At 39.1% G+C, this 14,313-nt stretch overlaps 1 protein-coding gene across 1 annotated transcript in view; it reads right to left on the minus strand.

Moving 5' to 3' along the window:
* PDE1C (phosphodiesterase 1C) overlaps window positions 1-14,313 on the minus strand; it is a 296,339-nt gene that overhangs the window by 175,795 nt on the left and 106,231 nt on the right. The window contains exon 4 of the mRNA XM_057376150.1: window positions 11,561-11,587. Within this exon, the coding sequence (XP_057232133.1) occupies window positions 11,561-11,587 (27 nt within the window). The remainder of the gene's footprint in view (window positions 1-11,560; window positions 11,588-14,313) is intronic.

The following is a 14,313-nucleotide window of genomic DNA, read 5'->3' on the forward strand; positions in this document are numbered from 1 at the left end:
CAAAACTGGCACCCAGAAAAGAAGTAACAGTAGAAGGAGCTGTAATTCCTGATGGGAAAATCTCCCTAGAAGGTAAGCCAAAATATACCAAAGAAGATCAAAAATTTGGTACAGATTTAGATGGGTCATACAATGAAGAAGGGTGGGCTCTCACACCTAAAGGAAAATGAATTGTCCCGTTTTATATGATACAGTGCCTAGCAAGGGAAGAACATAAGAAGGGGCATTGGGAGACTGTAGTCCTTTATGAATATAGTAGTCAGGAATTTGTACACCACTATGAGACAAGTAACACAGCAGTGTGACCTTTGCCTCCACACTAATCCTAAAAATACCCCCAAAGCCAAAAATGGGCCAAATTGGGATGGGCAATGGACATGTACAACAGTGGCAGATTGATTTTTTGGAATGCCCAAGGAAAGGGGAGTACCGATATTTATTGGTACTAGTTGATACCTTTTCAGGTTGACCAGAAGCTTTCGCCACTAGAACAGCAAGGCTCAGGAGGTAACCAAAGCATTGTTACAACATATAACACCACGCTTTGGAGTTTCAGCCACTATGTCCTCTGATGGAGTACCGCACTTCATCTCAAAGGCAGGACAATAAATTTGCCACCATGTGGACATACATTGGCAGCTCCACATGCCATATCATCTTCAGTTGAGTGGTGAAGGGGAGAAAACGAACCATCTGATCAAACAGTAAATTGTGAACCTAGGACAAGAAACCAATTTGGCTTGGCCTCAGGCTCTTTTGCGCATTAGAACCAGGCCAAGAGCAAAAGAAGGACTGAGCCCTTTCAAAATTCTGTATGGACGGCCATATGGAATACAGAAAGGGATGTCCACTCAGGTAGGGGATGAAATCATGACCTCTTACATGGTGGCATTAAGCAACCAACTCAGAAAAATTGAAAAACATGTGGCTGGAACTTGAAGCAGAGGTTTAGGTGAACCAGTGCATGATATATAAAACCTGGGGACTATATATATGTTAAGTCTCTTGCAAAGAAAACTTTTGAGCTGCAGTAGGAAGGACCACTCCGAGTACTCCTTACCTCCTTCACAGCAATCAAGATTTAAGAGAAAAATGCCTGGATTCATCACACCAGAGTGAAGAGGRCTCATAGATCTCCATGGAAAGTCACACAAGTCCAACCAAGGTTCTTTTCATGACCATAATTATGATTTTGGGAGAGGAAAACACCTCTAGCCAAAATGATAGTGAGTGGTCTTGGTCCCAAGCCTTTGTTTGATATACTGGATCCATGGGGGAACTTCTGACTTAAAGGGTTTAAATCTGTTAACTGTGGTCATGCATAAAAATCAAGTATATGCAAGACAAGAATGGGAAAAGCAAAAATTGTGGCAACTTCAGGGAACTGTAGGGGAAGTAATCAAAATAGGATGCTGAATGATTAATAGGACTACCCATAAAAAAGCAACCCAAATTAGAGTCTCGATTACTCCTCTAATTAAGCATGAGGAAATCTGTATTTGTTCAAGTGAATTAAATTGTTGGCATAATTTTACATTGGTACAGACTGTTGAAGGGGGTTATCTCTGGGCTCATGATACTAATGCACTTTCATTCGAATTTAAAATAAATGCCATAGTTGTGCCTATTACAACCTACGCCAGCACTCAAGCCTAAACCAAATGACACCACTTAAACTCAAACCCAAAATTTATGAAATTGGCCTGTATATAATAAGGAACATGGGCCAACAATTGTTTAATCCAGAATGGCTTCTTAAGCATGTCGAACTGCTAATGCAAGCTAGTGTTTCCAAAATCCAAACAGCATGCTCTCCCTTTCTTCAGACATCCTTCGAAGGCTGGACAACGCAGCTGCAGAAASAAGTATCCTTCAAGGGTAAAATGCGAAGAGACTTAACTGGAGTATTAGGGACAGGACTGGGAGTCCTAAATGAAATAGACTCAGAAATATAAATGAATAAATTAACCACCACAGCTAGTGATTTTACAAAATTAAAACAGCCTGTGCAATTTTCTCTTTTAGCGTTAGAAAATGGCCATTGGCAGATTTTGAAAGTATTAGCAGAATTTGCAAAGGCCAAAAACCAGGATCATAAAATCATGATAGATGCCATTGGTGTAGTTCAGGACAATACATCACTGGCCCTAAATTGTATTCAAGCACAAATGTGGATGCCACGTGGTCCCCCCACGTCTGAAGCGAGTAGATGCTTAGAAGAAATTGTGTTCTGGGGGGAAGAGATGCCCATCCTTCTCCTCCCCCATGCCTCCCATGTCTGAAGCAAGTTGATGCTTAGAAAAAACTGTGTTCTGCCAGGAGATTCAGAGAGTGGTCTTGCTCCTGGAATGAAGCATGTCAGCCTTGGAGGACTGTTTCCCTTTCTACCACAAGGTAAAGAATCCCATGCCACCAGCAGTTATACACTGACTGTTTCTTGAGGAAAGAACTTCCACAGCTTGGAGCTATAGGAACTCTTCTCCTATGGTGCTGGACAACAACTGTAATGAGTAGTCTGATCTATGTTAAAACTTTCATCCCTGCYCCCTTGCTCCTGGGAAGGCATGTAGGGGTGGGCAGGGACGACCTGGGAGAGACAGGTTTGCAGAAAGAAAACGTGTCTTAAAATGTTCATTTTTTTATCTTCTCCTTCTAATTTTTTCCCTGTCTTTGCTCCCTCCCTAGTGTGGTAGTATTTTTAGTAGCTTTTAGTAGCTTTTTTAGTAATAAATCTATTCTGAAACTCAAGTTTTTTTGATCCTGACTATTTCTGGAGCATATATGTATCTTTCTCCCAATTATGTTCTCTTACCTAAAAGCTATAAATTTTAGTGTTAATTGGGCTTCTGCTTTCCCCTCTGTTTCCCCTCTGCCTCTGTGGTGGGGGGGGGGAACGTCGTGGGTGCTTTGGCTGTTGGCCAAGTTCAAACCACAACACTCAATCAATCACAAGCAGCCAAAAACATAACTAGCATTGGATATGGGGACTATGGGGCATCCCTTTGCACCTTTACTGGGACATTGACTCAGTCAAATACTTCTATAAAGTGCCTGTACACCAACACATGCAATATGGAGAACAAACAAGAGAAGCTAGAGATCTGTGTGCAGGTGCAGAACTCTGATCTCATTTCAATTACGATRGTGTGGTGGGATAACTCACATGATTGGAATGTTGTAATGAAGGGCTACATACTGTTAGGAGAGACAGACCAGGAGGCACAGTGGTGGAGTTGCCCTCTATGTGTAACAACACTTGGAACGTATCAAGCTCTGTCTTAGGGTGGATGATTAGCAAGTCGAGAGCTTATGGGTTATGATAAAACAGCAGACTAGTAAGGGTGATATTATGTGTGTTTGCTACCGGCCACTTGAACAGGAGGACAAAGTGCATAAGGCCATCTGCAGACAGCTAGAAGCAGCTTTAAAGATACTGGCACTGGTTCTTGTGAGAGTCTCTTAACTCCCTCTACCTCTGGAGAAGCAACATAGCAAAACACAGTCTTGGAGGTTCCTGGAAAGCATTGTTGACAACTTTCTGGCACAGATAGTGTCAGGTGTGCAGCTTGACCTTATACTAACAAACAGGGAAGACCATGCTGGAGATGTGAAGGCTGGGTGCAGCCTTGGCTGTAGTGACCATGAGACTCTGGAGCTCAGTATTGGGCAAGGAGGGAGCAGGGCATCAAGTAACTGTCACTTCAGACTTCAGGACAGCTACATTTAGTCTCTTCAGGGATGTCCTGGGAAGAATCACATGGGAACAGGCTCTGCGGGAAAGAGGGATCAAAAGAGCTGGTTGATATTCCAGGATCACTTCCTCTAAGCTCAAGAACAATGCATCCCAATGAGCTAGCAATCAGGCAAAGGGAGCAAGAGAACTGCATAAATGAATAAAAAATTCCTATCATTATTCAAGTATAAACAGGAAAAACACTGGAGGTGGAAGCAGCGTCGGACCACTTAGAAGAGTATAGAGGGGTTGCCAGAATAAGCAGAAGCGAAACAAGAAAGACCAAAGTCCTTCTGAAATTAAATCTGGCCAAGAATACCAAGGGTAACAAGAAAGACTTCTTCAAATACATCATTAACAAAAGGAAAACAAAGGATAATGTGGGTCTGCTACTAAATGGAGGGGGAACCCTGATTACAGGGGGTGCAGAGTGGCAGATCAGCCTTCCTGACAAGACTAGATCCCTCAGGGATCTCTGAGCCAGGAGAACCAGGATAATAAATGTTGCAAGGAAGACTTTCCCTTGTTCAAGGAGGATAGAACAGAACACCAGGCCAACTTGAAAAATACAAGTCCAAGGCAACAAAGATGATTAAGGAACTGGACCATCTCTTACAAGGATGGGTTAAGGGAGCTGGGCCTCTTCAGCCTCAAGCAGAGACAACTGAGAGGGGACATTATCAAGGTCTATAACTATGTGAAGGGAAGGTGTCAAGAGAATGGAACAGGTTTTTCTTGGTGGTGCCCAGCAGTAAGACTAGAAGCAATGGGCAGAAACTGATGCACAGGAAGTTCTACCAGCATAYGACAAAGAACTTCTTTACTGTGTGGGTGACCACACAATGGAATAGATTGACCAAATGAGGTATGGAGCCTTTCATGCGAGGGATATTGAAGAACCATCTGGATACAATCCTGTACTCTGCGATGACCCTGCTTAAGCAGGGAGGTTGGACCAGATGACCCAACATGGTCCCTTTTGGTTTCACCCATTCTGTGACTGTCTATTGGTGCAGAAACTTACAGAAGGAGAGTTTGTCACCACAATCCAAAAACATTCACTGTTTGCCAAGGGTAACATTGACAAAAACATTGCCAGGTAAAAGAAAAAAAGGATTGCAACTGCAACCTGAAAGCTGAAATACAACCATCCCTATGGTTTAGCCAGACTAGCAAAAAAGCAGCAACAAGCTAACCACTTTTCAGAACATGAACAGCTCCTGCCAAAAGGTGTTGGACTGGCTGCCCAAGGAAATAAAATTAATTTCTTTCTCCATACATAACACAGCATTTGCAGTACAATTTTTTTTTTATCACTATGCTTAATCATGAAGTACAAGTAGTTTGGTTCAGCAGCAGTTGGAAAATGGCTTAGTCTCTTCACCTGCATATCCCTTGAGTATTCCCATGAAAATCAACATGCTGTTGCACTTTGCAGGACTTAACCAGATGCTCCAATGCCAATGATTTATTTCACAAAACCACAAGATGTAAATTACAGGACAATCTCTGTTCTGGGGTGTGGATCCCACAATTCTTGCAGTCAGTAGGGGATAAGCACTCAGTCTTCATTAAAAGACAGAATCAGTAGCGGATAAGCACTCGGTCTTCATTAAAAGACAGAATTGGAGAAGTCTTTAGTTAGTAATCACTAAGTACCACTGGAATTTGTATAAATTATATTAGATAGCTGAAAATACCTCCAGGGAAATTACCAGCTCATGTGGAAATCAGTTATAGTAGTATCTTTCTTGATACAGCAAGGGGAAAAAAAACCTAGACTTTTAAACCAGCCTGTAGTAGACAAAGAAATCAGAATAGATAGATTCTACATACAGAACTGTTCAAATGTTATCAGCATCTTTCACTTATTAAATTTTGCTTCTTTTTTTCATTTAAAATGAAAATAAGTGTGTCTTGGTTCCCATGGAAGGTGTAACCAAAAGTATGTATTCTATTACCATCTCTATAAGCTCTTAAGACAGGTGGGGCAGTGTTCTTTATCCTCTCTGTGACTCAGCCCTGATAACACCTTCTGGGGAAGCAGCAGCTACTCTGTGGGGGGCCATCTTTGCTAATGGTCCATCAAGGTCTCCTGGAATGACTCATAGAATTACATCATCCTATTGTGAAATTACCTGCCCGGAGGAGACTACAGAATATTCTCACCTGTACATAAGCTGAGGCTTGGAACACTATGAGGAACTACTTCCACTGGGTTCCCAGAAGAGAAGACCATCACTGGGCCTCCAGAGACAGACCAGATCTTTCTTCAGGATTGCCACTTCAATAAGGCCACACCCACCATTTCAATAGGACAGCTGCCATCGTCTAACTGGACTTCTACCACCACCCTGACCAACAGAGTGGCAGGTTGCATTCTGACTTCATCACTTTAAGCTGGTGTTTCTGTATTATTGCCTTCATTTCAATTTTTCCTTACTAAATTGTTGTTCTAAATTGAAGTCTCCTACAACATACTTGTGTGGTGCTAATTCCTCCTCTGGTTTGCTTTCAAACTAACACAAAGTGCTATCTGCTGTGAGTTTTCCCAGAAAGAACAAGTAAGGATCCAGGAAAGAACCACTTCCATCCAATCCAGTCATTACTACTAACATCTCAGACTCTGAAAACCAGCCCAATGAGATAAGGGTTTACAAGCCTAGAATGTATCATCAATCAAAAAATTCAGAGCATTTTCTGCACTTCGTGCAGCATTGTTTCTGGCAACTTAGAAGAAATATTTTTTCCTCTTTTAAAAATAATTTGTATTAAACAAGACAGAAATTTAAATTAAGCTGAAAACTTGGTTTATGTAAGTATTAGTCAAGTCAGATTCCAAAGGTTTGAACCCTAATTGCATGCACCTGTATGTGTTGCACAGCAGCTCAGAAACCAGTTACTCGTATATAGTAAAAACAATAACCTAAGAAACACATAATGATTTAACTATAGCACTTCTATTATGTTCAGATAGTTGTTATATATACTCTCTGATGTTGTGGTTGTAGCTAGGTGAGGGCAAATGTGGGTTCAAGTATTCTATGGATCAAAATGAAGATTAGGAATAAGTAGCTGTATTGATAAAAACATTAACCTAAAAAAGGTTAATGTTAATTTTCTGACCAGACATTGAAGGCCCAGATGTCCAAAGACCTGCTCTTGTGAGAAAACAAAGCACTTCTGTACTATAATTGTTCCCAAAATCTGGCTGAGGAAAAAAAAATTAAAAACAACATAATGGAAAAAAAACCCCAAACCACCTCTTTGGAAATGAACATACGAAATCTTACTCCTAAGAGTTTAAGATGAGTTTTAATAAGCTACATGCATCTAAACCTATTGTGTATGTTCGGACTTATACATCTACACAATCAGGCACATTACTGTCTTTGAGTATCGTCAAACAATAAATCCACAATTAATTCATATCCACCTGAGATATTTTTCAAAGCCCTTGGGAAACATAACATGTGCAGGTAACTACATAACAACTGGAAGTTTCTACTTGAGAACCTTCTCCTAAACAGGAGAACAATTACTCTTCTGCATGATGAAAATTTAACATAGTCATCCACTGGAGCTTAATATGAATTCAAACCGTGGAAATGTACACACAAAATTCTGTAATAGGGATTGCATCTCTTCTAATAAATGAGTTGATGGATGGGATTGAGGAAAGGAGATACATCAGCCCAAAACCACAGTAAATTGCTTCTTAATCTTGCCTGTGGTGGTGCTCACTGAAATGTATATGAAGTATTTTAATGTGTAATTCCTTTTTAAACTAACACACACACAAAGGAAGCCCAAATATTTGCTTTTAATTAAGGCTTATTTTCCATTTTTGGTGTTATCACTTGGAAGCCAGCCTATCAAAATACATAATTAGCCATGCTCAGCTGTGCTTATGGAGATGGCATGGCAATGTTTTCAGAAAGACTCTCATAGATGTTTTCATCTGAATGTGGAAACAGTGATAAATCCTTTAGCTCAGAGAGCAGTATCTATGTAAATACTGGATAAAGAACTTCTTCATCTGACATCTAATTAAACTTAAATTCCATTCCCATGTTATCATCTCATATAGGCAAGACAACAGGTCAAACTAAATCCATTTGTTGGGAAGAAAAAATACTTGGATAGTCTATTGCCAGTGTGCTAAAGAAAACATGAACTTAAACCAGTAGAGATCAAACAGATAGACTTTCTGATGCAGAAATGAGGAAAGACAGTTTATCATTTTCCCTGATTTGGTAAGATTTGTTAGTGGCTGGTTGTTGTTTAACCCCAGCTGACAACCTAAGTACTACACAGCTCCTCACTCACTCCCCTCACTTCTGACTCCTTCAGTGGGATGTGGAGGAGTATTATAATAAAGATAAAACTTGTGGATTGAAATAAGAACACTTTAATAATTGGAGCAATGTAATAAGAATAAAAATGAAAAAGAGAGAGAGAGCAAGAAATAACACCCAAGAGAAACAAGGAATGCCCAAGACCAATGGACAAGTTGCTCATCTCCAATGGACTGGTGTCGAGCCCATCACTAAACAGTGATCAGCAGCTCCTGGCTAACTCCTTCCAGTTTATATATGAAACATGATTTTTTGTGGTACGGAATATCTATTTAGCCAGTTTGCATCTGCTGTCCTGGCTTTGCTCCTTCCCAGATGTTTGTGAAACCTCTCACTATCAAAGCAGGAGAAACTAAATGTGCTTTTTCTAAAGAAAGCACTGCACTAAAACATCATGTGCTATCAACATTGTTCTCACGCTAAATCCAAAACAGAGCACTGTACCAGCTTCTAAGAAGAAAATTAATTCTATCCCACCGAAAACCAGTACATGGTTCAAGAGTAATTCACATTTGGAGTGAGAAATTGCTCTTGAGAAAAAGTCCCATTGTCAGGAGATAGCTGATTCCCTCCTATGGCAAATTATCTCAGCAAAGATGTCTTATCCCTTGCATTTGACAGTTTTTAATAAAATGCCTTAGGATTCACTCTTCATCATTTGCAAGTGAGACACACATTTAAGAAGTGAGAGATTCTGAAGGCTGGAAGCTTATACAGGACTTATCACCCACCCTCTGAGGATGTCCCTAAGTAAAAGCTCATTCCCATATCAAATGCCAAGATAATTTCAGTCACTAACAATTTTCTTYTTCTTCCCTTTCTCTTCCTTATCTCCCATGTCTCCCCAATGTCTGAATGCGAAATCAAATAGAAGGATTAAAACATCTCATTATCAATTCAAAGCAAATTACTGTCACTGTAAAAGAAGCATTTGCACCTTAATCGAAAATTAAACTGTACAATTAACCAAAGTGCAGCGAAACTAAAAAAGAAACAGACTTAATTCTGTGTTACAGATGAAGTAAAAATGCATGACTGCAGATCCTAATGAAGGAAAATTTATGCCACCTAAACTAACGCAGATTATTTAGCTCACAAATTTTGTGATGATCACAAGAATTGGACTTTAGTGAGCCTTTAGAAGTGAAAAATTGCCTGCACTAGCAGAAATCATTGAAGAGGATGAACTTAACCTAGGAGGAGATTGCCAAGGGCCACATGAAATGCTCCATTCCCTTTTATTATTGGCTCAGATTTTACCCCAGATCTTTCTTACCACATTTTCTTACACATACCTCATTTATTTTCTCACACATACCTAATTTTCCTTCCCAACAGATCTGCATGCAGAGGAAACTGATTCTTTTCACCCTCTGCAAGGCGCAAAGGACAGCAGTTTCTCCTATATAGCTGCTGCCTACTATCATGTAGGCATTCTTATATGATAACAGTCCCCAAACAGCAACAAAAGGAAGAAGATTCAAAAGTAAGTAACAGATAATTTCAGCTGTCAGATACCCCCAGAGCCCAGTAACATAGCAAGAATGGAGATTTTAAAAAAAACATATCAAAAGCAAAAAGAAAACCTGCAACAGATGAATGTGAAAAACGAAGGTGTAAACATGAGCCAAGTCATCAGTTTATGCACATTGCTGGAGTTACAACTCAACAGGAGATGTTACTTAAAACTGTACTTTAGGTGAACTGATGGACAACACTACCTACCACTTCTTGCTGGATGTTATACTTCTGCATCAGGTGACAGTATGGGCAATTCTCCATTTAGCATCATACTTAATCATTCAGCAGGCAGGAAATTCAAGACAGAGCCTTACTAGCCAGCTAAGTTTCCCTAGGTGCTGCTAATGTGTAGCTCCTAGACATAAATAACAGTTAACCCATTGTGCTACAGAGCCCTCTAAGCCACCTTTGGGCAAGGTTATCAGGAGTAGGTGCTCGGCAATTGCTGTGTGCCACTCCCTGCAGTCTTTTGCAGATTGGTCTTTTGACCTCTGCAGAGCTCACATAATTTTTTAGACGTTAAGTCATAAAAGCCCATTTGCACAATTGCTGCAGGACGCATACCATCAGGCAGGCAGCTGATATGTTTAACAGTAAGAGAAAAGCAGAAAGTTTAAAATCCCAGAGGGTACAAAACTTAGCCCTGTAATGCTATGCTTAAACAAACTGATATATTGTATTCTTTGTATTCGGTGATACAAGAATGTATTGGACTATTTACAGAAAGTCCCCCATAGAAAAAGGATGCTGAATGCAAACCTCTCTAATGTCATGGTTATGTACATAGAAAAGATACTCAAATAAGACACCTTGTAATATGACACAATGCAATGTATTGACAATGCTAGCAGTCCAAGGCACACACAGATACAAACAAACACAGTGCAATTCCTTCTGGAAACAATCTTGCAGCCRCTCAAGACCCGCAGCCAGAGAAATGTTTACAATTTATTAACTGTCATTGCAGCAGCAAGGAATACAGGGAGAAAAGAAGAGCTTCAATCAAAACTACAGTGTCAGCCCCACATTTAGGGGGRAAAAAAAAAACTGGGAGCATATTTATCTTCTCCCTGTTCTGTGTCTCACATTATCCATGTCCCTCTTACACAGTCCAGTACAGAAATCTCCAAATAAGTATTTTTCACTAAACTCTCATCGCTTAAACACACCTTTTTTGTGACTCAAGCCACCACGCTTCAGTTTCTTGTGGCTGTGACACGCAGACACACACATAGCCTGTCCTGTCATTGCTGCATTAGAGCGATAATCATCAGCCAAGGGTGATAGAAAACAGGAGTGGTGCCTGTGATGCCTTAGTGGATCAAATCATCCCATTGGTTTATCTGCCAGCATGCTCAAGGATTCCTAAGCAAGAAAATTTATCTGTCAAAGACCCCCACTAAGCCTGCCTCCTACAAGAAAGGAGTAAGATAGTTAGATCTGGAGGCTGTAATGTGGACAGTTAATCAACAAGACTAACCTTCACAAGATTTTCCTTTCATTTACTGCAATGGCACAGATTATTAGTAACTCTACAAGCCTTCAATCCATTTTGTTATTACAGCATAAGCAAGCAACACAAATTAGAACCAGCAGATCTTGCAGAAGAAACTGTGATGTTTATTAGGCTTTCACCTTCAAAGACAAATATTTCTGTCCTTACTCAGACAGCACTACCACTAACATCAGAGGAGAGGACTACCACTAGCAGCAAAGGAGATTAGGAGCAGCAGCAACACAAGATGGTCCTTCAAAGGGAGAAACAATCAGTAAAAGGGCATTTCCCTAGGGAAAAAAAAAAAAAAAAAAAAAAAAAAANAAAAAAAAAAAAAAAAAAAAAGGGGAAACCCACCAACCTGGTAACAGGAAAATCCTCTTTCAAACCCCCTAACAAAAAGAGAGAGATGAGTCACAAATACCTTCCAGTTGTCTCCGATTTACTCTTTACCTTTGTGATGTTTTCTTATATTTTCTCCTGCAGGAAAAGAACAAAATACAACTGAGATGAGAAGGCTTCATAGGCAAGGAGGAGAAAAGGAGAGGGTCAAAAATGAAGAGCAATTCAGTGAAGTCACTTCTGTCATAAGATTGTCCAAACCTGATGTAGCTATTCCTTTCTACTAACATCATTTGTGGTTGACACTAAATTCAGGAGAAGAAATTGTGTTTGCTTGCATGCACATATTGCCCTTTCTTATGGGAAACCGTTTCTGCAACTAGGAAAAAAAATATTTATTATTCTAAATGACTTACTAGGAAGTCCAAGTGTCAGACACTTACTTGTACTTACTAGTAGTAATTTATGTCTCACATCAACAGGTAACTATGATATCTGTGAAGATCCCGCTAACATGGACTGATACAATGCATCCAACCATATTGTTTGTGGTCAATCAGTGGCATACCCCAGTGGTTTTAGAGCAGTCTCGCTCTAAAAAGGAAGTCTAGATTCTAGCAAGCTCCCTAGTGCAACAAATTCCAGATACCACACCACAGAGCTTCACTTTGTTGCACCAGTCTTGGGACCTTATAGACAAGAAATGGTGAGAGTGGGTAAGCATATAGGACCTCTTCACCCTAATGTACACTTCTTAGCATGGTGGATTTTGTCTTCRATATTAGTCAATGACACATGCTGCCAATGCACAGAGTAAGACAATACATAAAAAGGCTATACATGCCTCCCTTCATGGTTGTCTATGTGGTTATACAGTCACCTGCAGGGTGTATCAGCACTGTATGTTGTCTGTGAGCCGCTGATTCTGCAGTTGTTCCAAAGGCTTTGCACAGATGCTGCCAGGGAATTGATTTATTTGAATTCAGCTCTGCTTTTATGTTTCAAAATAAAATTAAGGATCTTTACATTTAAGTAGTGACTGAAACAAGTCTCAATGCAGACTGTGATGAGGTATGCCCTATTATTTAGCCATACACTAACACATATTTCCAACATTTTCAGTGTGTTTTTCACTATACTCTAGGTAGGTAATATTTTTAAAATAGCTATATGGTTATTAGGATCAGGTTTGCTTCTTCATCTGTGATACTACTGTGTTTGGAAAATTGTGGTTAGGGTGGGCCTAGAAAACCCAATCTAGGAGTATTTTACCTTACAAATATGATGAAACATGGCAAAAAGGAATCTAGTGCTATTTTCTGTTTAAGAAGGGCAATGAATAATGGTCCCTGTTAAGTAGAAAAGTAAAATGTAAAATGACTGGAAAATGTTTCATCCAACAAATATCTTTCCAACTTGCATTTCTTGTTGTACCCACCTTAGTATTCTGACCATGTAAGAATCATAAAAATACTAAATAACTACTTAAAAAAAATTCATTTACAATTTACTGTGTGAAGAACTACATATTTAAACTTGAAATCATGCCAATGAGTAAAAGAGCAAGTATTTATAACAGAGTCAAGTCTATAGCTTACTGTCATTAAGAATCTTGACACATAAAAGCATTAGCCCAGCTGGACAAAGCTTACTCTACAAGAATCTTTTATTTTGATTTCAGAAGGAAGAAAAGTAAAACTTTTGTTTTGAAGAGTGTTCTTTAGGAAATTTATATTCTGACAAATGCAGAACTTCATTTTTTTTTTCTTGGCAAAAAAAACTGCTGAAAAATACCCCATCTGATTGGCCATTCCAATCCATGCTAATTAAAAGATTTTATACCCMAAAAAAATCCATTTTTTTAAAGTTTTCATATTAAGTTATTTGCAAGTTAATTCTTTCACCTGAGAGGCTCCTACAGTTCATTCCAACACTGTCAGAACTATTTTTCCCTTCATTGGTAGTGACTTCCATATAATATAAAATGTTTCCCTTTTAGCCATTTGAGCAAAGAAGTAATTCATTAACGTGTCTTCCAGGCCTTTGAGCAAAGATACATCCATTAACCAAGTGTCAGAGTGCTCTTTGCATTTGATTAATATCATGACTTCTCTGATGAGTAACACCTCTAATGTTCTTTTCATTCAAAAATATTTTTAGAACATTAAAAAGCTGCACTATCACTGATGACAGTACTAGGAAAAATGAAGTTACCTAAGTCATAAAAATGAAACATGTATACTGTTTTTTATTGTTGTTGTTTTTTCCACCCCTGCAGTCCAATCACAATTAAGGTTTATGTGTACCAAGTGACTGCATTTCCAAGCACTAATTTTGCATTTTACACTTGGAGAGAATATAACTGGAGGAACCCTTGTTTACAGGTTCAATATCACTGCTGCATGCACATGCTTTAAAAGGAACACCATTAGCAAATTCTGATATCTGGACAAAAAGTTCAGCATGCTTGAACTTCCAGCATTTCAAAAACAAGGTCTAACAATACTACTCACCAACATTATAAAGAGATAGTGTTGATAACATATGACTATAAGTATACTTTTGGAAACATAGTGTCAACATCTGCTTTATGGTTACAAATCACCACTTACACATGCCTTCCAAAAAATGAGACCATTTGGAATAAAGGAATTAGAAAGTAATTCTTTAATACCATAGCCAGCACCAGAGACTGGTTTGAATGAGCAACCATGTGTGAATTAGCAACAGGAAACTGGAGGGGGAGATTTAGGTTTGATTGTGTTTGGGGTTTTTTGTTTGGTTTCTGGTCACTTTTTTTTCTGAGGGGTTTTGTTTAGCTGTTCATTAAAAAAAAAAAAAAAATTAAAAAAAAAAAAAAAAAA

Source organism: Malurus melanocephalus, unplaced genomic scaffold, assembly GCF_030028575.1.
Source record: "Malurus melanocephalus ecotype Western Australia unplaced genomic scaffold, MMel_1.1 scaffold_271, whole genome shotgun sequence".
Taxonomy (NCBI): Eukaryota; Metazoa; Chordata; class Aves; order Passeriformes; family Maluridae; genus Malurus; species Malurus melanocephalus.